The sequence below is a fragment of the Halichoerus grypus genome, chromosome 7 (genome assembly GCF_964656455.1).
Source record: "Halichoerus grypus chromosome 7, mHalGry1.hap1.1, whole genome shotgun sequence".
Taxonomy (NCBI): Eukaryota; Metazoa; Chordata; class Mammalia; order Carnivora; family Phocidae; genus Halichoerus; species Halichoerus grypus.
Window position 1 is genome coordinate 72,964,062 of NC_135718.1, and position 27,478 is coordinate 72,991,539.

General features: G+C 38.7%; 1 protein-coding gene across 3 annotated transcripts in view; it reads right to left on the bottom strand.

Annotated features, from left to right (window-relative positions):
- The window catches only part of ERO1B (endoplasmic reticulum oxidoreductase 1 beta), a 67,494-nt gene that overhangs the window by 7,850 nt on the left and 32,166 nt on the right, over positions 1-27,478 (bottom strand). For all 3 annotated transcript variants that reach the window (XM_078077744.1, XM_078077743.1, XM_078077745.1), the window contains 8 exons: positions 27,324-27,397; positions 13,557-13,677; positions 13,375-13,421; positions 10,238-10,249; positions 8,371-8,397; positions 3,911-4,003; positions 3,538-3,784; positions 2,251-2,320 (listed from right to left, as the gene is read on the bottom strand). In XM_078077744.1, the coding sequence (XP_077933870.1) occupies positions 2,251-2,320; positions 3,538-3,784; positions 3,911-4,003; positions 8,371-8,397; positions 10,238-10,249; positions 13,375-13,421; positions 13,557-13,677; positions 27,324-27,397 (691 nt within the window). The remainder of the gene's footprint in view (positions 1-2,250; positions 2,321-3,537; positions 3,785-3,910; positions 4,004-8,370; positions 8,398-10,237; positions 10,250-13,374; positions 13,422-13,556; positions 13,678-27,323; positions 27,398-27,478) is intronic.

Consider the following 27,478-nt stretch of genomic DNA (forward strand, 5'->3'; position numbering starts at 1 on the left):
CCATAAAATCCATTCCACATATTAATTCAACAAACTTTTTATTGAGCTGCTACTCTATGCAAAGCACCAACATAGGCACTATGGGAAAAACAAAAGTAATGATTCATGGTTTTTACTTTTAAGGAACTTAACTGCTGCCTCCATTTGATATCCGCATATAGCCAGTGGTAAATCTATCTATACTATGTTTGGTTTATTTTTCATGTATTGCTTGCGTGAGTCCAAATCAGAAAAGAAAAGTGGTCTTAGACCACTGATCGGTTTTCACCTTTTTCCTTACCACACACTGTAATGGGTGTTCCCTGAGCACCGATGATGACAGGGCTGTATGGAGGGTGTGCTCTCACAGTCCCCTGCATTTCCCAGTCAGCCTCTCCAGGGATGTTTGCTAACTGGATCCTTGGACTGTGCTGCAATTGCTTCCTACACAGGGAGGATTCTTCAGCCTGTAAGCAACTGGGCATGGTTTCTAGGACTCAAAGGCCAGTCTCCTCTGAGGCTAACAGTAGTTAATAGAGTTTCCTCATCTTTTTCATGTGGTAAACATAGAGAAGGGCGCCTGGGTGGCTCAGTTGGTTAAGCGACTGCCTTCGGCTCAGGTCATGATCCTGGAGTCCCTGGATCGAGTCCCGCATCGGGCTCCCTGCTCGGCAGGGAGCCTGCTTCTCCCTCTGACCCTCCCCCTTCTCATGTGCTCTCTCTCTCATTCTCTCTGTCTCAAATAAATAAATAAAATCTTTAAAAAAAAAAAAAAAAAACATAGAGAATAAATTTCATTTTACTGTACTGAGGTAAGCATTTTATTGCATGAAGCTAGAGGCAAGCAGCCTGAAAACTCTGGCCACCAGAAGCCCTGCCCGGCTGCTTTCCAAAGGTTCCAAAGAAACAGTACCCTGGCTAAAAGACAAAATAAAGAACACGAAAGTCCTTTGCTCCATTCTCATGTAATTCATGTTCTTGGGAGGAGATGGAAAAACGGACTTAAGTTCTCCTTTATACACCTTTGAAAAACAGCAAACACAATTTCCATTAATTCATAGATGACAGCTAGTTCTTTTCTCACTCCTATCTTCTTCCTCCACAAAAAGAACCACAGAATTGTCCAAAAGTATAATACTTGTATAAATACTTTAAAAATAGGAAGCATTATAAAAATAAATTAACGTTATGGTAAATACCACAATAGCAATATACCGCTAAAATAATCATAAAACAACCTTCCAAAACTAAAATGCAGTTATGACTAAGTTACTTCACTTCAGAAGCACCAAGAGACTCCTACCAATGGAGAATCACTCAGTGCTCATTTATCAATGAGCATCTAAAACATCTCAGGGCCAAATGTGTTTCAGAATTCCAAATTTTAGAAATATAGTACATACATTATTTATTATGAAACACCCCACCAGAGTGTGTGGCAACACCTAGTAATCACATACATTAATGGTTCTGTAGCAAAATGTAAGAATATTCAAACAAAGCAGAATTTTTAAAAAGCACTATACTCTTACATCAGTACAGGTCAGGTTTTGCTAACAAATTAATTTGCACCAAACATAAGAAAAATGTTTCAGCTTTTGGAGCTTTCTGGATTTCAGAATTGCATATAAAAGACGTGGAGCTGCACTAGAAGACTGCTTGCCAGTCAATTTCAAATACTTTTATGAACATTTTAAGGGTACAACATATTCCTTAATATGCCGTAAGCAAATGAAAACAAAGAGCTGCCAACATGAAGTTTGAAAATGTTCCTAAAATACATTCTCCTCTGATATCACACGGTAACAGGTAATTTTTACCTTTTATGTTAGTCCATAAAGACAAAAGCATAATAGTTCCAGAAATTTGAACATCCCATAAAATATTCCATAAAATAAACTTTAGAAAAATATAGTATTTGTTGCCTTCAAAGTGGCAAAGTCATGATTTTTAAAATCAAAACAATACATTATGATTTTAAAGCAAGAAAACTTTCTCTCAAAAAAGGTGTTAACCTTTTAAAAGACCTTTACAAAGGTGCCATATTCATCGGTCAGTTAACAACAGAGGCTTCACTAGGAGTTGGCCAAACTAGAAAGGAGAAAGGAATTGAAAAGTCTGGAGAAGGGGCTTTCTGTGCCGTTTATAGCAAAATCCAGTCAAACCAACTTCAACAAGATGGAGGACTGGGCAAGAAAAGTTTAGATGGACGGGATTAAAACACAGCCAGTCAATTCTCCCGATCCTATCCCCCAATCAAGAACTTTTTACCTTTAATGACTTGGCCCCCTTTTTGTCACCTGCAAACATGGACTTCTCATCAAAGTGCATGGGAAAGGACCTGATGAAATGACAACATTACAAGTTACAGACAAAAAATTCACGTACTGTGCAGTAGAGCTCTGGCAGAATTTTCTATCCCCACAAGTATTTACAATTTGTAATTTACTTGTGTGTAAAGTTTAATAACACAGGAAGGTGGCAAATAGTTCACATGTAAACTATTCAAAGAGTAAAGTCACATAAAAATGGCTTTTTAATTTATAAGACTGTAATGTTTTAAAGAAATTACATGATAAAAATCATCTAAAAATTGAACTTAAAAGCAATTTATGTGAAAAATGTGCAACATCATTAAAAAGATGTTTTAAATTTTAATGCATAATTTGTGGGCGCCTGGGTGGCTCAGTTGGTTAAGCGACTGCCTTCGGCTCAGGTCATGATCCTGGAGTCCCTGGATCGAGTCCCGCATCGGGCTCCCTGCTCGGCAGGGAGCCTGCTTCTCCCTCTGACCCTCCCCCATCTCATGTGCTCTCTCTCTCTCATTCTCTCTGTCTCAAATAAATAAATAAAATCTTTAAAAAAAAAAAAAATAAATTTTAATGCATAATTTGAACACTTCTTAATCCAACTTTGGTTCATGCTCATTTTAACAACCAGTAAACTCAAATTTTATAGACCAGCATTTTTTTAAGAGGTATATTCTAGAACGTAAAGCTAATGTTCCCTTAGGTATCTACTTTCACGTGAACGCACAGCACCATCTGAATTTAAAAAGCAACTGGAAGAATACAAAACTGGTTAAAAAAAAAAAAAGGAAAAAAATACTAAAATCGCATTAAACTTTGGGGCATCTGGGTGGCACGGTCAGTTAAGTGTCCAACTCTTGGTTTCCGTTCAGGTCATGATCGTGGTCGTGGGATCAAGTCCCAGGTTGGGCTCTGCAATTTGCCCAGAGTATGCTTAAGACTCACTCACTCTCTCTCTCCCGTCCCTTCCCCCCACTTGCTGTCTCTCTCTAAAATAAATAAATCTTTAAAATAAAATAAAATACCATTAAACTTTGATACTACATAAAATTCAAAGTTCTGTTTGAAAACAGGGCCTATTCTCAAGTGTGACTAGGCTGTTCTACTGTTCTACTGACCATGTTCCTTCTCAGTTCTAATTCTCCCTCTTCCTAACTAACTTTTAGGAGTCAGTTTCTGTTGTCTTTCAAGTACTATCTCATTCATATTCAGAGTGCAGAATTTCAGATCACTGATACTCAATTCTTACTTTGTATCTTGAAAGATATTCAGTAGAAGGGTTTTTGTGTTAGCATCTTCTTCTCCATTTCCAGTGTAAAGATCGACAATTGAGCGCTCAAAATATGGGGCCACCTTTGATAAAGCTCGAAGCTCAATTAAGTATAAAAAGTACAGATTCTTAAGCCTTCTTGGACCTTCTCCCTTAGTTTCCATAGGGTCAAAGCGGCGTTTAAATTCTTTCATATTAGGTCCCCAGCTAGGTTTACCCCAGGTTTCTAAAGAGAAAGAGAAATACATAATACATCTTTAAGAAATAGGATTTTTCTCTAGAGAAAATATATTCCCCCCCAACAATTTTTACACTAATAGAAGGCAAGATTTCTACATAAAAATGTGATTACCTTCCAAAAGATAATTTGCACATAGATGTAAATTGATACTAGCATGAAGTCCGGATATAAGCTTATAGAAGACTCTCTTTTCCAGACACAAACCTATTCAGAAAAATATTGAAAAAGAAACCACATCCATTTAGATAATGGAAATACTGACTCAAGAAGATTCAGTACACAGGCTTATTTTTAAAGGTAAGTTTCAAGGACATTAAAAATAAGGAATAATATTAAATGATTAGATCAAAATTCTCTCACTATAAGATAAAATAAGATTCTGACTTCAGAATGGAGTTATGAATATGATAACTTAATGCAGAATGAGACAGAAAATGTTGGGCTCTGGAGATCTAAGCACTAAGGATGTACTTGGCAAGTTCCCACGCTACCCAGAAGGCAACAGCACAGATTTTTCATGGGTTAGGCTAAACCAAAGCAAATATAATTCAAAGTCACTGCTTTGGCTTAACAATAGCTGCTTCTCCTTTTCCCTTCCCTAGAGATGTCCTTTCTCTGAACCTACTTGATTGTGGAGGAAGAAGAGACTGCATTCCATTTCTCTTCTTCCTCAGATTCTTTAGTGTGTCTTACTAATCCTCTGCCCTAGAATTCTCCAGTTCTACTTAACTGTATGGTCCACTTGTAAGGAGCCCAAAGCTGGAAAACAGTCAACCAGACATTTCAATCAATAAACAATGTATGTTGACTATTTACTATGTGAGCAGAATCATATCAGATGGAGTACAGGAATATGATGGAAAATTATTTTATGTAGTCTTAAGGGTTTTGCTCAAATGGAGGTCAAGATAATTCCACTATCCTATCCTACCCCCGCCTCAATTTTAAAAGATTTTCTCTTATTATAAGAGTAATATGCATTGTAAATGTACTTAATGCCACTAAGTTTAAGATGGTTAAGATGGTAAATTTTATGTCATATATATTTTACCATAATAAAAAAGAAATTCTAGAGAAGGTTCTTTATAATTTTTTAAATAAAGAAAAATGCGAAAACCTAAGTTTTAAGAATCCACTAAATGCAATGCAATTCGCTTTTTCCTTCCCTTACCATCCAATAGCATTTTTTGGTTTTTGTCATGTTTTGTTTTTTGTTTTTTGTTTTTTAATTACTCCTGGGGAAAATGGGCTTCAATAGTGGGAAGGAATAAGAAATAACCTCATTTATAAGCTGAGGGATTTTTAAAATGTGGCTTACTTTGCATTTTCCCCAAGATCTTTTAGATCTTCAATTTACTCTATATTCTACCCTATATGGCTCTGAAGCAAGTAGCTTCTCATAGGAAAAAACAATTCTTTTGAGATCTCATTCTCTAATTCAGAATTCTTGCCAGAATATTCCCATTGTACAAATGGGCACCAAAAAGCAGAAATTAAGTTCTTTTTTGCAGCTTCTACTAAAAGTATATGAGCAATTTTGAATGTTCATGATAGCAAGGTATACAAACATCATGAACAAGTTTGATAAAATATTACTTCTCTTCTAGTAAAACTTTTAATCAAATCAGTTATCAAATGAAACGATCAGATCTGAAGTTCACTTTCTTTTCCTTCTAACCTACCTCTCTAAAGACCAGAGAAGGGAAAACAGACAAAGCAAAGCTTGTGAAAATTCATATGCCTAAAAATAAGAGCATAAACGAGGAGGCCATTCTCATTTGCAAAGCCCTCAAAGCTCCGTATTTGAAATGGGGATGGATGATAAGTGAGGAGCGAGGAGTAGACATGTACTTCCATAAACTGAAAATTAGGTAACTTAAAGCAAAATGGTAAAAATAAAAGATGTGCCAATTGAGTGTACTAACAAGACACAACACAGTCGGCAGGAAAGTGCTGGACAGCTTTTCCCTGCATGACGCAGTCTCCGACCACTGAGGTCCCCGTGAAAATGTTAAGTAACACAGTAAGTAACAACATAAAATAATTTTCCATCATATTCCTGCACTCCATCTGATATGATTCTGCTCACATAGTAAATAGTCAACGTACAATGTTTATTGGTTGAAATTCCTGGATGACTGTTAAGTAACTTCTGCAAAAGCTGATTTACAAAGGCAAAATTTACCAGCTTCTATTTCTTTTTTTTTCCTGAATAATATTATTTTTATTATGTTAGTCACCATACATCATTAGTTTTTGATGTAATGTTCCATGATCCACTGTTTGCATATAACACACTCAGTGCTCATTGCAACACGTGCCCTCCTTAATACCCATCACCCGGCTACCCCATCCCCCAACCCCCTCCCCTATGAAACCCTCAGATTGTTTCCTGGAGTCTATAGTCTCTCATGGTTCATCTCCCCCTCTGATTCCCCCCCTTCAGTTTTCCCTCCCTTCCCCTAATGTCCTCTGTGCTATTCCTTATGTTCTACATATGAGTGAAACCGTATAATTGTCTTTCTCTGCTTATTTCACTTAGCATAATCCCCTCCAGTTCCATCCATGTCAATGCAAATGGTGGGTATTCATCCTTTCTGATGGCTAATATTCCATTGTATATATGGACCACATCTTCTTTATCCATTCATCTGTTGAAGGGCCTCTTGGCTCCTTCCACAGTTTGGCCATTGTGGACATTGTTGCTATGAACACTGGGGTGCATGTGCCCCTTCTTTTCACTATATCTGTATCTTTGGGGTAAATACCCAGTAGTGCAATTGTTGGGTTGTAGGGTAGCTCTATTTTTAATGTCTTGAGGAACCTCCATACTGTTTTCCAGAGTGGCTGTACCAACTTGCATTCTCACCAACAGTGTAAGAAGGTTCCCCTTTCTCCACAACCGCTCCAACATTTGTTGTTTCTTGCCTTGTCAATTTTTGCCATTCTAACTGGTGTAAGGTGATATCTCAGTGTGGTTTTGACTTGAATTTCCCTGATGGCTGATGATGTTGAACATTTTTTCATGTGTCTGTTAGCCATTTGTACGTCGTCTTTGGAGAAGTGTCTGTTCATGTCTTCTGCCCATTTTCTGACTGGATTATTTGTTTTTTGGGTGTTCTTTATACTGCTTCTATTTCTAACAATACAGAGCAAATTCAACTATCCAATTTAGAGAGTGGGTCTCTTTCTTTTGGATTTAATTTCATTCAAATTCACATTCATCAAGTGATTTATAAGACACTGACAGTAATTTTTTCTCTCACAAAAGGGCTAGATTTACAATAACAGGATTATGTGACATTTGGACACTATTTAGTGATTTTCAAAGGCATTTTTACAGGCATCATCTACACTCACAGTGTAGGTAAGATGGTTGGCTATTGCCAGTCTCATGGCCCAGATGAGGAAATTGAATCTCAGAAAAGTTGAGTCAGTTGCCTATAAAAATAGGAGTGTTCTCTGAAACCATGTATCAATATTCAGGGGCTTACATTGGTAGGATACTACAAAAGTGGCTAATACAGAATACCCTAGAATTCAATATTGCCCATACATTTGACTCCCATCCTCCACTAGCAATATTCAGAGTCTCTCACCACCTCTTTTAACCTCAATACTACTTTCCACAATTTGTATCTTTACAATACAGCTAATGAAACAAAGTTAAGAATCGTCTTCCACATAGGCCATTTATCAATATCATTCCTAGTAGTAGTGGCACATCAATAACGTTCACCTTAATAATGGCCAATATATGTACACACTTCATTAAAAACAAAGAGAAATCATGTTCACAAGATAACATCACCAATTAGCAGACATAAAATAGAATTAAGTACTTAGTTTTACTCTGTAGAGTTCCTATAAGGTTATGATCCCCTGTATCATTCAACTTGCTTATCTTTCATTAATACATTTTAACTTTTGCTTTCATAAATGAATGGCAATTTGGTAAATTTTTTAAAAGCATCATATATCCAGTTTTTAAACAAAATTGTTAAAATCCTAGAATGTTTTAGCTTTCCATTAATAGCATTTGTATTTTCAACACTAGAAAATGTAAGAATGCAAAGTATCTCCTGGGATCTATATTGCTTTATCTTTTAATTAGACAAGTTTAGGCTATATTAACATGTGTAAACACTGTTTAAAATCTTCTGAAATCAAATTTACCTTCCCTCAATTTCATATATATATAAAAAGTACTTCCTTCCAAAAAGAAGGTCTCTACTTACAAAGTAGTTTGCATAATGGTTACTAGAAAGCAGTCTGGATGAGTGGTATATACAGAATGAAAATAACACTGAGAAGCTAGTTATGAAAACCCGAGGCCAGTATCTGCCCTGTATATTTCCCTAATGCTGATTATTCTTGGCTGAGCAATAGCCTCAAAATTTTCAAACCATTGTATCCTAAAATACATAACTTAAAATACATCATTTTCTTTCAAACACTGTCACAATTAGTTGTCTAGGTAATGAATCCTGAACTTACAAAAATATATTAAATAAATCCATACATTTTTTACAAGAAACCAATAAATTTAAAATGCAGACATGTATGTTTACCTTCCAGCCACGTGTAGAATGATTCTCCTTTAAAAAAAAACACACACACACACACACACACACAGATTTGGGTTAAAATATTTTAAACAGTCATTTACAAATTAGAATAAATTAAGTATATAAAATATTTCCTATGACAGACTAAGGAATATCTCTAGAAATGACCACTGCTTCATGTGAAGTAGAAAAATTGGCATATGGTTCTAGAAAATAAAGCCCTAAAGTAATTTAAGCAACTTTTGGACAATTTTCTTATAAGTGATATTTAACTAAGCAAAAATTTTAAGAAAATATTTCAGTCAAAATATTATGTAAATCTTATTCATTAGAAGGTGAAAGAGCTTAAAAATTTTAAATTTGCTTTTGATAACCATAGAACTCCTTAAAAATTCTAGAAAAAACAGTGAATTATAATACAAAAATCAAATCACTAATTATTCCATTTTTTCCTGAGCAGTAAAGCTATGTATATTACCTCAATTATCTAAGACTACTAAATTTCAAGGGGTAACTTTAAAATCCCTTAATTTTCGAGATAATTTTTCAGAAAAGTCAATGACTATTATACAGAGGGACCTGACTTACCTATGTACTAATGCTAAAAGATCTAGTTCTAGATCAGTACTGTTCTGAGTGGAACAAAAATGGCAGTCAATACAGATCAAAATAGTTAAAGATAAGTAACTCACAAAATGCATTACTTTATTTAAGAAAAGCAAAGCATAAGAAAAACCCAACACATAGATGAGCTGAGCAAGGAGTCTAGGGGATAAATTAGATGGTGAGGAATTGCTTTGTTTCCTGAGAGTCTCCACATTTTGTAAAACTATACAAACATCTTCCCACAGATTAATTCATTCAACATACTCTTCCTAAGGGCCATTCATCATGAGCTCGCTTGTTTACTCGAGAAACCCCAAATGCCATCAGGGAAAGTTGAGCTCCCAAGCCCTCAATAGTCTGGCCTCTCATCTTTCTAACCTAAACCACTCCTACATAAAGTCTTCCCTACTGCTAAGAGGGTCTCCCCAAACATGCCTGATCCTTCCCTTTCCAACTCCATGGTCCCTGCCATTTTCTCCTAATCGCACACAGGATCCAATTCTACTAGACTACATCTGTCCCATTACCCAAAACTCATCTCAAATGCCACTTCCAGATCCCTCCAGTGAGAGGCTCTGTCCCACCTCTGAAGAGCTCTACCACCTACTGCTCGTACTATGTATGTGCAGCACCTCTTATCATTATGTACAGGGCTTATCGTTCCTGCGATATACTGTCAGCTCCTGGAGCGAAGGCGTCATGTTTTACACATATTTCTATCTTGCACAATGCCCATCACTGTGTCCCTGAACACAGATAAGTAAACATCCATTTAAAATAATTATTTTGCCTGTTTGGGGGCAATTTATTATGACTGATACTCATCTGGTAACCTGGAATAACCAACTGTTGATAAATCACTATTCACCAGATTAAGTATTACAATAACTGAGATTATAAATTACAAAGTCAGTAAGAAAATAAAGTCACAAGACAAATTATCTGGTAAAACTATCTTAACTTCTCTCCATTTCTTCAGAACATATTTTAGTAGATTATAATAACCAGATAATTGGGAAGTTGGAATGTAATCCTGGTTTCTATACTAAACATTTAAGTAAAAGGGAATTTATAGTTTTTTTAAACATAGGGTAAATTTACATTATAAAACTCTTATTTTTTGTCACCATTCATTGGTAGCTATTTCTGAAAAAATAGGATAAACATTTTCTTTTGAATTAAACAGAGGAAAAATCAAATTTTGATCATTAAAAACATTTCCTCTATACCCGAGGCATACCCAAACACAAGAATTTTAACTCACCATCATCTTCTCCTGAAAAAGAAAACAGTAAACAGGATTTTAGAAACTGTCCTCCACAGTTCAGATTCTAATTTTATTTACTTTAATGAGATTAAAACACTTACTGTGTGTTAAACTATTAATTACACTATGGACCTTGGTCAGGGTGTAGTCACCCTGCAAGTGAGACTTCTTAATAAGAATACAGGCCCAAAATACAAGATCTTCATATGTTTTATGCAGTAAAAAATATCAGAAAGCATCTAAAAATACTCCTAAAGATCACTAGTTTCAATAATGAGCCAATGGACACAGGCACTCCTTTCATCATTATATACACAACCCTCTCTTCTCTTCCAAGTTGCCGCTCCTCGGCCTATACACACCTTAAGGAAAGTATTTCCCAAACCGTGGTCAGTGGAACCCTCACTGGGGGTGCCACAGAGCTGCCCAGACAGGGGTAAGCAGCCAGAGGTTGGGCTCTCGGGAGCACAGCAGCTCGGCCTTTATCGGCTTTGTATGTGGACTTCTCATACCGGGTTTCATTTTCGGGAAGAAAGGTTCTGTTGTTCAAAAGCTGTTGGAAAGCTGTTGGAAAGCCAGCCGGAGAAGCCTCGCTGTGTGGCTCAGCAAGAGCGTGCGGGCGGCCGAGCCCAGACTGCTGAGGAGCTGCGAGCCGACGCCAGCAGTTGCCGTGGGCACGGCGCACAGAGCGCATCAGCCCGAGCCGCTTGATTACTGCACAGATTTCTCACCCGGCAACCGGGACCCCTGCTCTCCCCTCACCTGGTGCTCCGTCTCCCTTCTTTCTTAGTCCGGTTTTCTGACCCCTCTTTCTGCCTCTGTCTTTTCCTACATGGCACTCTCCTTCCTCTCATCTTTCCAGCGGTCTCACGTCTCTAATTTGTCACAACATGGACGTGAGGTATTTCTTAGGATGTGATGGTTTCGTTAAATGAACTATGTTTTCTGCTTTAAAAGGAAGTGATCATATTATTCAACCATAAAAAAGAAGGAAATTCATGCTGAGGGAAGTCAGTCAGAGAAGGACAGATACTGTATGAGCTCTCTTACGTGTGGAATCTAAAAACAAAACAAAACCCTCCAAGCTCATAGATCCAGAGAACAGATGGTGGTTGCCAGAGACAGGGGGTGGGGAGTGGGCAAAACACGTAAACGGTGTCAAAAGGTACCAGCTTATAAGTCCTGGGACTGTCATGTACAGCATGTCAACTACAATTAATAACACTGTATTTTAAAGTTGGTAAGAGAGTAGATCTTAAAAGTTCTCATCACAAGAATAAAAATTCTGTAATTATGGTCACAGATGTTAACTAGACTCACTGTGATCATTCTGCAATATACACAAATATCTAAACATTGTATTAAACACCTGAAACTAATACAATGTTGTATGTCAATTATACATCTATTTAAAAAAATATTTTAACTCCAATCCTAAAAAAAAAAAAAAGTGATCATAGAAAAGATCTGAAAGAACACCTACCAAACTCTGTACTATGGAAGAGAGGTGTGGAGGCAGGGTGGGTATGGGGGAAGGGTAAGGGGGAGCTTTCTCTTTTTACTTTATATAACTTTTGTGTTGTTTCCATTGTGTGTGTGTGTGTGTGGTTTTCATTTTTATAATAAGTTATAAGGGTAAAAATAGCAAACGATGCACACCTTTTTCATGATCCAATTCCCTTTTCCAGCAGTTATCAGAATGAATTTGGGAAAGAACATGTGCCGCACTGTAAGACAGTGAGCATCTAAAAGCAGTCCCTTCGGTCAACCTTTCTGTGTCTCTTTGGCTCTCAGAAATGCCTTGAAGATACAAATCTAGACCAGGAAATTCAAGTTCTTAAATCAACCCTGGTCTAAAGAAAACATCAGAATGGCAAGTCAATTACAGGGCTGCTCCTAGGGTTTGGCTCCTTGCTGACAACAGACTGAGGATGTGCCCAGTAAGTTTTATGTTGATTAACCTCCAAAAATGCTGTCCCATAGAAATATAATGCCAGCCACATATGTAATTCCAAATTTTTTCTAATAAAAATTTCTAGTGAAGTTTTTTCTAGTACCCGTGTTTTAAAAGTGAGAAGGATACATGCGCTCCAATGCAATAATTGTGTGAGGCCTGAGCTAAAGGTGTCCTATCAAACAGTAAAGTTCTGTTTAATGACAAAGTATTTTACACTGCTTCAGTTCTTAAATTGAAACAAACAGCCAGATGTAAAAGTTGGTTCTGCACCAGCCATATTTCATGTGCTCAACAGCCCGGTGTGGCAAGCTGCGACCTAGTCGGCCCGCGCAGGTTTCCCGTGGTGCTGCAGGCATCCTAAGTGTCTTCAACAGCTCTGCATCCTTAGCACTCAAACGTGCTGCGTGGACCAGCCAGCACGCTGGGCATCATCTGGGGGCTCATTAGAATCCTGGGCTTCACCCAAGACCCACAGCCTCAGAACCTGTATTTCAACAAGGCTCCGAGGTAGTTTGTATGCACGCTCAACTCTGAGAAGCACGTTGGGAGCCACTGGTTCTCAAACGTGCCTGTGTACTGGAATCAGCTGGACAGTTAAAAAAAAAATAACAACACTTGGGTCTAAGCCCACAGATCCTGACTTAATTAGTATGGGATAGGGCCTGGGCATCCAGATTTTTTTTTTTTTTTAAAGATTTTATTTTATTTATTTGACAGAGAGAGAGAGACAGCTAGAGAGGGAACACAAGCAGGGGGAGTGGGAGAGGGAGAAGCAGGCTCCTGGCCGAGCAGGGAGCCCGATGCGGGGCTCGATCCCAGCACCCTGGGATCATGACCTGAGCCAAAGGCAGACGCTTAACGACTGAGCCACCCAGGCGCCCCTGGGCATCCAGATTTTTAAGAGTTCCCCAGGAAACCTCTGATATCTATGGATTACTCATATATTTTATTTCCCATAAAACTCCTGTTTTATTTAGGGCCTGGTACATATCAGGCACTCAATAAATGCAATTATGTAAAACATGCAGAAAACTTGATGCTGAACTATGAACTAACCTTATACTTTTGATCATTCAAATTAAAGAAAATATAGTTGAAAATTTACTCAGATTAAGTTTAGTTACAGAGGCATTTTGTAAATAATCTCTAAAAGCATGAAAATGTATGAAAAACCCACCTCGACTAGGTGCCAGAGGATTTAAAGGACGATAAACAGATCGAGGCCTGAAAAAGTGCAAAATTCAAACATAAAATGGTTTGACTTCTTTTACATCTTTTTTTTTCCCAACAGATCCCTACTCCCCTTCCTCCATCCTCCCTCTAGCCATTCCTCCTCCTTCCCCTACCCCCTCCAGTTACTTGAAACAGTTTTCTTCGTAGATGCTGTTCCACACTCTCCATGCGGAGGACCCTTTATAGCCAGTGTAACGCTCCGGGTTCAGCAACAGGTCTACATACTGAGCAGCTGGAGATCGCTCATCTGAACAAGAAAGAATTCATTAAAACCACCCACATATCACCAGTTGTCTGAAATGTAATATTGTAACACAAACTTAACTACCAAAAGGTCAGAGAAAGGCTACGCTTTTCAAGTAATCTCCAGCTTAAATGGTAGAGAGGTTAGCACACTTGTGACTGTACTTGACCCGGGATAACTCACACTTGTGAGAGGAAAAAACAACTCCTCCCTTTCCTCTGGATACTCCGTGCTTTCTTAAGTAACAGAACACCCCTCCCCTTCTTAGAGGCATTCATCATTCCTAAGTTTTAACCACCCAGGATCGAAAAGACCTAAACAGAATCATAACCTGTTCTACTATTTGATGATTTCTTCCCTATGCATACACCTACCTAAACACATGCTTAGAAACATTTTTTTTTAGCATATATTGTACTAAAAAGAGATTTTCCTGCTATTCTCTACTTTGGACTTATGAAATAAATGGCTCAATAACTTCGTGATTCAAATTTGATCACAGTTACACAATGCTCTAGTTTGTAAACAAATACACATTACAGTTTATTTTTATCACTGTTCATACAGAAGTGCTTCTCCCCTCTCAAGCCCATATACAGCAAGCACAACTTCAGGAACTTGTTAAGACATATAAATTAAATAACCATTTTCTTTTTTTAAGATTTTATTTGAGAGAGAGAGAGAAAGAGAGCACAAGCAGGGAGGGGCGAAGAGGGAGAGGGAGAAAGAATCTGAAGCAGACTCCCCGCCAAGCACGGGACCCCATGTGGGGCTTGATCCCACAACCCTGAGATCACGACCTGAGCCGGAACCAAGAGTCGGACGCTTAACCAATTGAGCCCCCCAAACACCCATAAATAACCATTTTCTGTGTTGAAACCCAAATGAGTCTTTACTAGATCTCTACTATTTGGACATTTTAATAGAGATCTCTGAGGGATACAAAAGATAAAATGGTCTTCATTATTAAGGCTTACATTCTGGATAGAAAAGGGAAATCCATGCTTTCACACCTACAGAAAAATTATAATGATCATGCTTCACAAATGAATGATCATAATACATGGAAACTAAAGCACTATCTATGTTGACACAGATGTACTCCTTTATTTGTATGCTTCTTACCTTTTTGTGTCATGAGATTAAATCAATAGTATGCAGGCACCTGACTGAAAACAGTGGCCAAATATGGTCATTAAAATATGGTCCCTTTTTTTTCATTACTAATATATTTTCCTTTCAGCCAACAGTATTCATTGAGCATTCAGTGATCACAAACTGAGATAATCCATAACCATAAGAAGAAAATGGCATCCTGGATGCCATTGCAAGAACTACTTGGTACTTTTTGTAAGGAAGTAGGAAGAACACAAATATAATTACAACTTAGCACTACTAAACGAATTATATCTAACTTATAGACAACAGAAACATGAATTGAAGAATATTGGCTCTATTTTTAGCCCTAACATTATGTAGATACTCCACTATACAAGTTAAGGCACAGAAAACAGGTAATTTACAGATGAACAGAAACTGTCCAAGCACATGGAGATTTGAGACTTAAAACCGATAATTTAAAAAATCTTCATTAAAAAAAGAAAGATTCAAATTATGGAGTGTGGCTTTTAAAGTTCAAACAGAAGTTTTACAATTCACTAGTTTCTTACATATTTTTAATTTCTTTGCATTGTTCTTATGCTCATTTGCAAAACTGATCTGATTACATATAAGCTTTACAAATATTAAACCTACCATAAATATATACATTCATTGAGATATATATGTACACATGTATAAAGAATGTGTGGGTGCATGTAAGTTTACACATATGTGGGGTCATCTGCAAATGTACACATCAGACTAATATCAACCTCTTCACCCAACAAAAGCAACTGAACAACCAATAAAGAAAAACAACAAGATTCAGCTATTAAAATACATCTTAGGGGGTGGAGCAAGATGGCGGAGGAGTAGGAGACCTGGATTTCGTCTCCTCTCAGGAATTCAGCTGGATAGGGATCAAACCATTCTGAACACCTACAAACTCAACAGGAGATCGAAGAAAAGAAGAGCAACAACTCTCTGAACAGAAAAGCGACCACTTTCTGGAAGGTAGGACGTGCGGAAAAGTGAATCCGAGGCGATATTCGGGAGGATAGACGGCGGGGGAGGGGCCTCCGTCGGCCGCTTCTGGCAAGTGATAGAGCCACGGAGCACAAAATCGGAACTTTTAGAAGTCTGCTCCGCTGAGGGACATCACTCTGGTGGCGAAGTGGGGGGTGGAACCCTCGCGGGACAGTGTGGTCTCAGGACCCTCAGGGTCACAGAAAGACCGGGGGTGCCTGAGTGCGGCAGAGCTCCCAGGTATCGGAGCGGGGAAGCCGGCTGCAGAGACGGAGCCCAGGCGCGGGCTCTCAGCTCGGGGTTGCCATAAACCGTGATCCGCGGCACAGTCGGGCCACTGCTCCTCCAGCAGGGACCCAACAAGCGGCAGATCCGGGGAGACTCACCTTCTTCCCCCAGGAGAAGAGGTGCGGGAGCGCACCGTGGGGATCTGCTGGGTTTGGAGACTCCACCCGGGGTCGGGTGCCAGATAGAAAGGCGGGGTCACAGGCCGGGTGAGCGCGGAGTGTGGCCGGAGACCGGGGAGACGGGAGTGACTGACTGCTTTTCTCTGGGGGCTCGCTGAGGAGCGGGACCCCGAGTTCTCGGCTCCTCCGGGGCAGAGACTGGGAGGCCACCATTTTCACTCTCCGCCTCCAAAGCTGTAGGGAAAGCTTGCAGGGAACAAAAGCTCCGGAGAGGGCGCCTGGGTGGCTCAGTCGTTAAGCGTCTGCCTTCGGCTCAGGTCGTGATCCCGGGGTCCTGGGATCGAGCCCCACATCAGGCTCCCTGCACCGCGGGGAAGCCTGCTTCTCCCTCTCCCACTCCCCCTGCTTGTGTTCCCTCTCTCGCTATGTCTCTCTCTGTCAAATAAATAAATAAAATCTTTAAAAAAAAAAAAAAAAAAAAAAAAACAAAAGCTCCGGAGAGCAAACCCAAGCAGATTACTTAGCCCGGACCGGCAAGGGCGGGGCAATTTTGCCTCCGGCAAAGACATTTGGGAACCACGGCAACAGGCCCCTCCCCCAGAAGATCAGCGAGAACAGCCAGCCAAGACCAAGTTTACCGATCAAGGAGAACGGCAGAACTCCAGCGCTAGGGGAATACTGCACATAGAATTCATGGCTTTTTTACCATGATTCTTTAGTCTTTCAAAGTTAATTATTTTTTTTAACTTTTTTTCTTTTTTCTTTTTTTTTTTTGAATTTTTCTTTTTCCCTTTTTCAATCAACATCTTATCAATCCCTTTTTTAAAAAAAAAACATTTTTATTTTTCATTTTTAAAGTCATATTCTATCCCTTCATAGTAGTTACCTGTATTTTTGGCATATATATATAAGTTGTTCTCTCTTTAAAATCTTGAGATAGTTTCTTCTAACAGATCAAAATATACTCTAAATCTCTAGTGTATGGTTTTTTTCTACTCCCCTGCCTGATCACATTCTCTCCCTTTTTTCTTTCTTTTATTTTATTTTTTTTAATCCTCTTTCTTTTTTCAAACAACTTATCAAATCCTTTTTTAAAATTTTTTATAATTTCCATCTTTACAGTCATATTCTATCCCTTCATCATATCAACCCTTATTTTTGTACATATATAAGTTTTTCTTTCTTTAAAATTTTGGGAGGCACTTTCTTTTAACAGACCAAAATACACCCAAAATCTAGTGTGTGGCACTGATCTATAAACCAGCCTGATCATATATGATCACATTCTGTTTTTGTTTTGTTTTGTTTTGTTCTGCTTTTGTTTGTTTTTATCTTTATCTTTTTCTTTTTTCTTTTTTTCTTTCTTTTTCTTTTTTCTCTCTTTCCCTTTCTTTTCCCACTGCTTCAGGTCTTTTCTGATTTGTTTAGAGTATATTTTCTGGGGACGTTGTTACCCTGCTAGCATTTTGTTCTCTCATTAATCTATTCTCCTCTGCACAAAATGACAAGACGGAAAAAATCACCTCAACAAAAAGAACAAGAGGTAGTACCGACTGCCAGGGACCTACTCAATACGGACATTAGTACCATGTCAGATCTAGAGTTCAGAATCATCACTTTAAAGATACTAGCTGGGCTTGAAAAAAGCATGGAAGTTATTAGAGAAACCCTTTCTGGAGAAGTAAAAGAACTAAAATCTAACCAAGTAGAAATCAAAAAGGCTATTAATGAGGTGCAATCAAATATGGGGGCGCTAACTGCTAGGATAAATGAGGCAGAAGAAAGAATCAGTGAGATAGAAGACCAAATGATGGAAAATAAAGAAGCTGAGAAAAAGAGAGAGAAACAACTACTGGATCACGAGGGCAGAATTTGAGAGATAAACGATACCATAAGACGAAACAACATTAGAATAATTGGGATCCCAGAAGAAGAAGAAAGAGAGAGAGGGGCAGAAGGTATAATGGAGCAAATTATAGCAGAGAACTTCCCTAATTTGGGGAGGGAAACAGGCATCAAAATCCAGGAAGCACAGAGAACCCCTCTCAAAATCAATAAAAATAGGTCAACACCCCAACATCTAATAGTAAAACTTACGAGTCTCAGAGACAAAGAGAAAATCCTGAAAGCAGCTCGAGAGAAGAGATATGTAACCTACAATGGTAGAAACATTAGATTGGCAACAGACTTATCCACAGAGACCTGGCAGGCCAGAAAGGACTGGCAGGACATATTCAGAGCACTAAATGAGAAAAATATGCAGCCAAGAATACTATATCCAGCTAGGCTGTCATTGAAAATTGAAGGAGAGATAAAAAGCTTCCAGGACAAACAAAAACTAAAGGAATTTGCAAACACGAAACCAGCCCTACAAGAAATCTTGAAAGGGGTCCTCTAAGCAAAGAGAGAGCCTAAAAGCAACATAGACCAGAAAGGAACACAAAGAATATACAGTAACAGTCACTTTACAGGCAATACAATGGCACTAAATTCCTATCTTTCAATAGTTACCCTGAATGTAAATGGGCTAAATGCCCCAATCAAAAGACACAGGCTATCAGATTGGATTAAAAAACAAGACCCATCGATATGCTGTCTGCAAGAGACTCATTTTAGACCCAAAGACACCCCCAGATTGAAAGTGAGGGGGTGGAAAACCATTTACCATGCTAATGGACACCAAAAGAAAGCTGGGGTGGCAATCCTTATATCAGACAAATTAGATTTTACACCAAAGACTGTAATAAGAGATGAGGAAGGACACTATATCCTACTTAAAGGGTCTATCCAACAAGAAGATCTAACAATTGTAAATATCTATGCCCCTAACATGGGAGCAGCCAATTATATAAGGCAATTAATAACAAAAGCAAAGAAACACATTGACAACAATACAATAATAGTGGGGGACTTTAACACCCCCCTCACTGAAATGGACAGATCGTCTAAGCAAAAGATCCACAAGGAAATAAAGACTTTAAATGACACACTGGACCAAATGGACTTCACAGACATATTCAGAACATTCCATCCCAAAGCAACGGAATACACATTCTTCTCTAGTGCCCATGGAACATTCTCCAGAATAGATCACATCCTAGGTCATAAATCAGGTCTCAACTGGTACCAGAAGATTGGGATCATCCCCTGCATATTTTCAGACCACAATGCTTTGAAACTAGAACTCAATCACAAGAGGAAAGTCGGAAAGAACTCAAATACATGGAGGCTAAAGAGCATCCTACTGAAGAATGAATGGGTCAACCAGGAAATTAAAGAGGAATTAAAAAAATTCATGGAAACCAATGAAAATGAAAACACAACTACTCAAAATCTTTGGGATACAGCAAAGGCAGTCCTAAGAGGAAAGTATATAGCAATACAAGCCTTTCTCAAGAAACAAGAAAGGTCTCAAGTACACAACCTAACCCTACACCTAAAGGAGCTGGAGAAAGAACAGCAAATAAAGCCTAAACCCAGCAGGAGAAGAGAAATAATAAAGATCAGAGCAGAAATCAATGAAATAGAAACCAAAAGAACAGTAGAACAGATCAATGAAACTAGGAGCTGGTTCTTTGAAAGAATTAACAAGATTGATAAGCCCCCGGCCAGACTTATCAAAAAGAAAAGAGAAATGACCCAAATCAACAAAATCATGAATGAAAGAGGAGAAATCACAACCAACACCAAAGAAATGCAAACAATTATAAGAACATATTATGAGCAACTCTATGCCAGCAAATTAGATAACCTGGAAGTAATGGATGCATTCCTAGAGATGTATCAACTACCAAAACTGAACCAGGAAGAAATAGAAAACCTGAACAGACCTATAACCACTAAGGAAATTGAAGCAGTCATCAAAAATCTCCCAAAACACAAAAGCCCAGGGCCAGATGGCTTCCCAGGGGAATTCTACCAAACATTTCAAGAAGAATTAATACCTATCCTTCTGAAACTGTTCCAAAAAATAGAAATGGAAGGAAAACTTCCGAACTCATTTTATGAGGCCAGCATTACCTTGATCCCAAAACCAGACAAAGACCCCATCAAAAAGGAGAATTACAGACCAATATCCCTGATGAACATGGATGCAAAAATTCTCACCAAAATACTAGCCAATAGGATCCAACAGTACATTAAAAGGATTATTCACCACGACCAAGTCGGATTTATCCCTGGGCTGCAAGATTGGTTCAACATCTGCAAATCAATCAACGTGATACAATACATTAACAAAAGAAAGAACAAGAATCATATGATCCTCTCAATAAATGCAGAAAAAGCATGTGACAAAGTACAGCATCCTTTCTTGATCAAAACTCTTCAGAGTATAGGGATAGAGGGTACATACCTCAATATCATAAAAGCCATCTATGAAAAACCTACAGCGAATATCATTTTCAATGGGGAAAAACTGAGAGCTTTCTCCTTAAGGTCAGGAACACGGCAGGGATGTCCACTATCACCGCTGCTATTCAACATAGTATTGGAAGTCCTAGCCACAGCAATCAGACAACAAAAAGAAATAAAAGGCATCCAAATTGGCAAAGAAGAAGTCAAACTCTCACTCTTTGCAGATGATATGATACTTTATGTGGAAAATCCCAAAGACTCCACCCCAAAACTGCTAGAACTCATACAGGAATTCAGTCAAGTGGCAGGATATAAAATCAATGCACAGAAGTCAGTGGCATTCCTATACACCAAGTCAGAAGAAAGAGAAATTAAAGAGTCGATACCATTTACAATTGCACCCAAAACCATAAGATACCTAGGAATAAATCTAACCAAAGAGGCAAAGGATCTGTACTCAGAAAACTATAAAATACTCATGAAAGAAATTGAGGAGGACACAAAGAAATGGAAAAACGTTCCATGCTCATGGATTGGAAGAACAAATATTGTGAAGATGTCAATCCTACCTAGAGCAATCTACACATTCAATGCAATCCCCATCAAAATACCATCCACTTTCTTCAAAGAAATGGAACAAATCATCCTAAAATTTGTATGGAACCAGAAAAGACCCCGCATAGCCAGAGGAATGTTAAAAAAGAAAAGCAAAGCTGGCGGCATCACAATTCCGGACTTCCAGCTCTACTACAAAGCTGTCATCATCAAGACAGTATGGTACTGGCACAAAAACAGACACATAGATCAGTGGAACAGAATAGAGAGCCCAGAAATGGACCCTCAACTCTCTGGTCAACTAATCTTTGACAAAGCAGGAAAGAATGTCCAATGGAAAAAAGACAGTCTCTTCAACAAATGGTGTTGGGAAAATTGGACAGCCACATGCAGAAGAATGAAACTGGACCATTTCCTTACACCACACACAAAAATAGACTCCAAATGGTTGAAAGACCTCAATGTGAGACAGGAGTCCATCAAAATCCTAAAGGAGAACACAGGCAGCAACCTCTTCAACCTCAGCCGCAGCAACTTCTTCCTAGAAACATTGCCAAAGGCAAGGGAAGCAAGGGCAAAAATGAACTATTGGGACTTCATCAAGATAAAAAGCTTTTGCAAAGCAAAGGAAACAGTCAACAAAACCAAAAGACAACCGACAGAATGGGAGAAGATATTTGCAAATGACCTATCAGATAAAGGGCTAGTATCCAAAATCTATAAAGAACTCATCAAACTCAACACCAAAAGAACAAAGAATCCAATCAAGAAATGGGCAGAAGACATGAACAGACATTTTTCCAAAGAAGACATCCAAACGGCCAACAGACACATGAAAAAGTGTTCAATATCACTCTGCATCAGGGAAATCCAAATCAAAACCTCAATGAGATACCACCTCACACCAGTCAGAATGGCTAAAATTAACAAGTCAGGAAATGACAGATGTTGGCGGGGATGCGGAGAAAGGGGAACCCTCCTACACCGTTGGTGGGAATGCAAGCTGGTGCAGCCACTCTGGAAAACAGTATGGAGGTTCCTCAAAAAGTTGAAAATAGAGCTACCATATGATCCAGCAATTGCACTCCTGGGTATTTACCCCAAAGATACAAAAGTAGGGACCCGAAAGGGTACATGCACCCCGATGTTTATAGCAGCAATGTCCACAATAGCCAAACTGTGGAAAGAGCCAAGATGTCCATCAACAGATGAATGGATAAAGAAGATGTGGTATATATATACAATGGAATATTATGCAGCCATCAAAAGGAATGAGATCTTGCCATTTGCAACGACGTGGATGGAACTGGAGGGTATTATGCTGAGCGAAATAAGTCAAACAGAGAAAGACATGTATCATATGAGCTCACTGATATGAGGAATTCTTAATCTCAGGAAACAAACTGAGGGTTGCTGGAGTGGGGGGTGGGGTGGGAGGGATGGGGTGACTGGGTGATGGACACTGGGGAGGGTATGTGTTCTGGTAAGCGCTGTGAATTGTGCAAGACTGTTGAATCTCAGATCTGTACCTCTGAAACAAATAATGCAATATATGTTAAGAAAGAAAAAAAGAAGAAGAATGTAGCAGGAGGGGAAGAATGAAGGGGGGGAAATCGGAGGGGGAGAAGAACCATGAGAGACGATGGACTCTGAAAAACAAACTGAGGGTTCTAGAGGGGAGGGGGGTGGGAGGATGGGTTAGCCTGGTGATGGGTATTGAGGAGGGCACGTTCTGCATGGAGCACTGGGTGTTATGCACAAACAATGAATCATGGAACACTATATCTAAAACTAATGATGTAATGTATGGGGATTAACATAATAAAAAAATTAAAAAAAAATTATTTAAAAAAAAATAAAATACATCTTAAATCATTATACCTTAAGGGAGTGACAAATCACAAGACTTAAATCAAGTATATCAATGTTTAATTTAAAATTTTTATTCTCAATGTCCTTAATGTGTATTCCTTTAATTTAATCAAAAGTGGGTTGTTGGCTTTTTTAAGTGGTTTTTTAAAATTTTAATACTTTTTCAAATCATGAAAAGGCGGGTCTTGTTAACTTATAGAAGGGGTTGTTAGCAAACTATGACCCACAGGCCAAATCTGGTCTGTGTATTTTTTGTAAAGAAAGTTTTTGGGAACATAAGCCACGTTCATTTGCTGCTTTTGCACAATTACGGCACAGTTGAGTAGTTGCAACAGAAACCGTATAGTCCATGAAGCCTAAAATATTTACTATCTGTCCATTTACAGAAGAAAATGCTTGTCAACCCCTGACCTACACCGACAAGAACTTCATGGCATCTAGATGAGGAAGAGGGGGTGGGGGGAGCATACACAGGTTGAGTTCCCCCTACAAACACATCAGTGCTGGTACCCCCCCATCCTTCCCCTGGGACCACCTGTGACATGATTTTAATTAATTTGTTCAGAAACTACAACTTCTTTCCATTTGCACAGCTATAGCATTCATTTGGATAATGCTCTTTGGACCCCTAATATGTCCTCCTCCCCAAATGCTTTCTCTTCTTCCTCCCTTTATAGAGCTCTTCCAAAACTGTTCTGTCTATTTGACCATGCTAATAGTTACCTAACGATTCAAAGACTGTCCACTGAGTCAAAATACCTAATTCTGGGAATTCATAATTTCAACTAATGTTTTTTCTTCCTTTTCAAGTATACGTTTTTTCCCCAACTGAATTTCCTTTTCACTGTCTTAATTGAGTATTAGTGTTAGGAGGCTACACTGTATGTTCTAGGATGAGAGCCAGTCCTCCACACCTCCTAACCCAAATATCTCTTCAAACATAGCATAGGCCAACTTAGCATACAGGCTTTTTGTTTGTGGACACAGATAAAAAATACTGCTGTAGACTCAGGATTGAGCCTCCCACCCTCCATCACCAACTCTATCTCCGATTGCTAGTAATGCATTATTAAAATAGAATTTACTCAGGTGAGGAGAATCTATAGTTTATAAAGCTCCCAAGTAATTTTGATACACAGCCAGATTTAGAAATTACGGTTTTAAACAATATTTAAATTTATTAATAAACATGTTTTAAGGGAAAATATAAAAGTAAAAATCTGTCATACTAAATAGGTTATTTATGAACCAACCACTTCATTCAGCAAACATTTATTGAGCAAGTACCCCGTCCGGGCACTGCTCTAGGCACTAGGGATAAAGCAGTGAACCAGAAAGACAAAGCCACAGCTGGCTGACGACCTCGTGGGAGCAGACGGACAACAAACAGATAAACTAAGTAACCTGCCCTGCACTCCGATAGTCCTCAGTACTCTGACAGCAGGCAGCAGTGCCAACACAGAGTGAGAGTGCTTTCTATTTTCTACAAGCAGGTGACAGCAAGCTTCTCTGATGAGGTGACATTTGAGCAGAAACCCGAAGCCAAAGAAGCCATGCATAAAGATAATAGCAACGACAACAAAACAGGAGTAGGGAAAGCAGCTTACCTTAACCTGTTAAATTATTTAAAAATCTACTGTTTGATCTATAAGGATCATCTTCCCTTAAATTAAAGACAGAACAACAACAAAATAGAGGACAGGGGTGTATAGATACATTCCAATAAACCGGGTGAATATTCTTTAGATTGTTTTAATCCAATGGTTTTAGATAACTGAAATAATTAGACAATGACTCTAAAGCTACTCTGATGTGTTTTGACAAATTGTACATATAAATCATAGGGATATCCACGAACATCACTACCCAGAGGAGTAGTGGTAATCCAACTAATAGAATGGTTTATATGTTTAAGGACTACACAAAATATAAGAATTACTAATTTTTTAAATTATGAAATCCTAAAAATCTTGAGATGATTTTATGTAAATTCTTATAGGACATCTCTTCCATTTTTACAATATAAGAAGCTAATGTTAAAAAATTAGTTAACACTATACTGATGAGAGGTAATTGAGTACATCATTGACCATACCAAGTGATCTCTGCAATTGAGTGGCATTTTTTGGTAAATATCTATAATAGAAATATATATTTACATTGTTTACTATAAGAGAAATATTCACAGAAATGATTTTTTAATCTAAAAATGTGTTAACTAAGCACTACTAAAAATATTTTAATCAAAGAATAGGTAAAATGATAAGCTGGCAAGAAGTGACCGTGAGTGTTGAACACAAAGTATAATTAGAATGACAACCAAAGAGCAAATGAAAGAGTAAGCAGTGATGTCAATACTTAACCTAGGTACAACAGCTTGCTTTGATGAAACCTTTGTCAATTCTAAATATCATACAGCAGTATTTTATTAATTTCCCATTATATCCAGATACCCAAAGAAACTTTTTTTTCTATCTCTTAAAAATATCCTTGCTGGGGCGGGGGTGGGGGGCGCCTGGGTGGCTCAGTCATTAAGTGTCTGTCTTCGGCTCAGGTCATGATCCCAGGGTCCTGGGATCGAGTCCCTCATCAGGCTCCCTGCTCAGCCGGCAGGGCGGTGGGGGGATCTGCTTCTCCCTCTCCCTCTGCTGCTCCCCAGGCTGTGCCCTCTCTCTCTGTCAACTAAACAAAATCTTTAAAAAAAAAAAAAAGATCCCTGCTGGGGGTGCCTGGGTGGCTCAGTTGGTTGTCTGACTCTTGATTTCGGCTCAGGTCATGATCTCAGGGTGGTGAGATCAAGCCCCGAGTCAGGCTCCATGCTCAGCCTGAAGACTGCTTGGAATTCTCTCTCTCCCTCTCCCTTTGCCCCTCCCTGCCACTCACACTAGACAGACAGACAGAAAGATAACTGCACATATATATTGTAGGGATATCCTACTTTAAAAAAACAAAAAATGTCTTGCCGAAACCATATAAACCATGGTGATAACATTCCACCTCCTGGGGCGCCTGGGTGGCTCAGTCGTTAAGCGTCTGCCTTCGGCTCAGGTCATGATCCCAGGGTCCTGGGATCGAGCCCCGCATCGGGCTCCCTGCTCCGCGGGAAGCCTGCTTCTCCCTCTCCCACTCCCCCTGCTTGTGTTCCCTCTCTTGCTGTCTCTGTCAAATAAATAAATAAAATCTTTAAAAAAAAAAAAAAAACATTCCACCTCCTGGCAATTTCTCAATTTACTGTACTATTGTGGCAGCTCACTGTAACTTACTCCATTGTAGACTGGATGAATAGCACAATTCTACAGACGGATCTTCCAAAGCCCTTTAGATAGCTTTACGACCACTCGAGGTGCTTTCAAAGTTCAGAGGAACTCTTGCTGTCTCCAGCTATGCATGCCTGAACCCCAAATTCTTTTCCACCACCCATGATATAAAGGTAAAAAGTGAAGAGAGGCCAAATGAATGATTTAAGCCTACTCGGCACAATTCTTGGGAATATTCTCCTTAGATCAAAAATTTTGAGTCACTTCAATTACCTTCTGAAGTAAGAGTCATGGTAGTTACTGTTAAACAGTAACCCTCTCTTTGTACTGTTCCAGGGGACTCTTGGAAAGAGGGTTGTAGGGAAGTCAAATTAGATTCCTCCCCAATATTGCAAGGTGCCTTTATGTTAGTTTGTTGGGACCTCCAGAAAATTCCAGTGTGAACATGTTTATATGTTCACAGACCTAAACTAAGTGGCTTGAAATAGAGGTCCCTAGGAGATGGTATGTCATGATGGAAAAAATACAGGTATGGGATCCAGTCAGATCTGGGATTGAATCCTGTCTCAGCCTCTTGTTACTGTGTGATTCTGGGCAAGTTAGTCTTTTTGAGACTCAGTTTCCCCAGATATGAAATAATACATACTTATTAAGGTAACTGTAAAGATTAGAAATAATGTACTTAAGGCACTCAGCACAGAGCTTAGAACATAAGCTCTCAATAAATGCCATTATGAATAGTAAGATCCACACAGGAACATTCAGTGTATTCAAGTTATAACTGATCATATTTTCATGGATTTCAATTTCTTATAAAAGGATTAAGATTAATTGAGGCGCCTGGGTGGCTCAGTTGGTTAAGCGGCTGCCTTCGGCTCAGGTCATGATCCCAGGGTCCTGGGATCGAGCCCCACGTCGGGCTCCCTGCTCAGCGGGGAGCCTGCTTCTCTCCCTCTGCCTGATGCTCTGCCTACTTGTGCGCTCTATCTCTCTGTCAAATAAATAAATAAAATCTTAAAAAAAAAAAAAAGGATTAAGGTTAAAATAACTTGATTACAATAGTTTATTTTATTACCATCAAGTTCACAAAAGTGATCCTGTGAATCATCATATCTTGCCCAGTCAATGAAAGCTTCTTTGCTTTGATTACTAGGGGAAAGAGGGAATAAAAAAGAAAAATGATTAAATCTGGAGTTGAAAATGTTTACACTGTATCTTACACAATTAAAA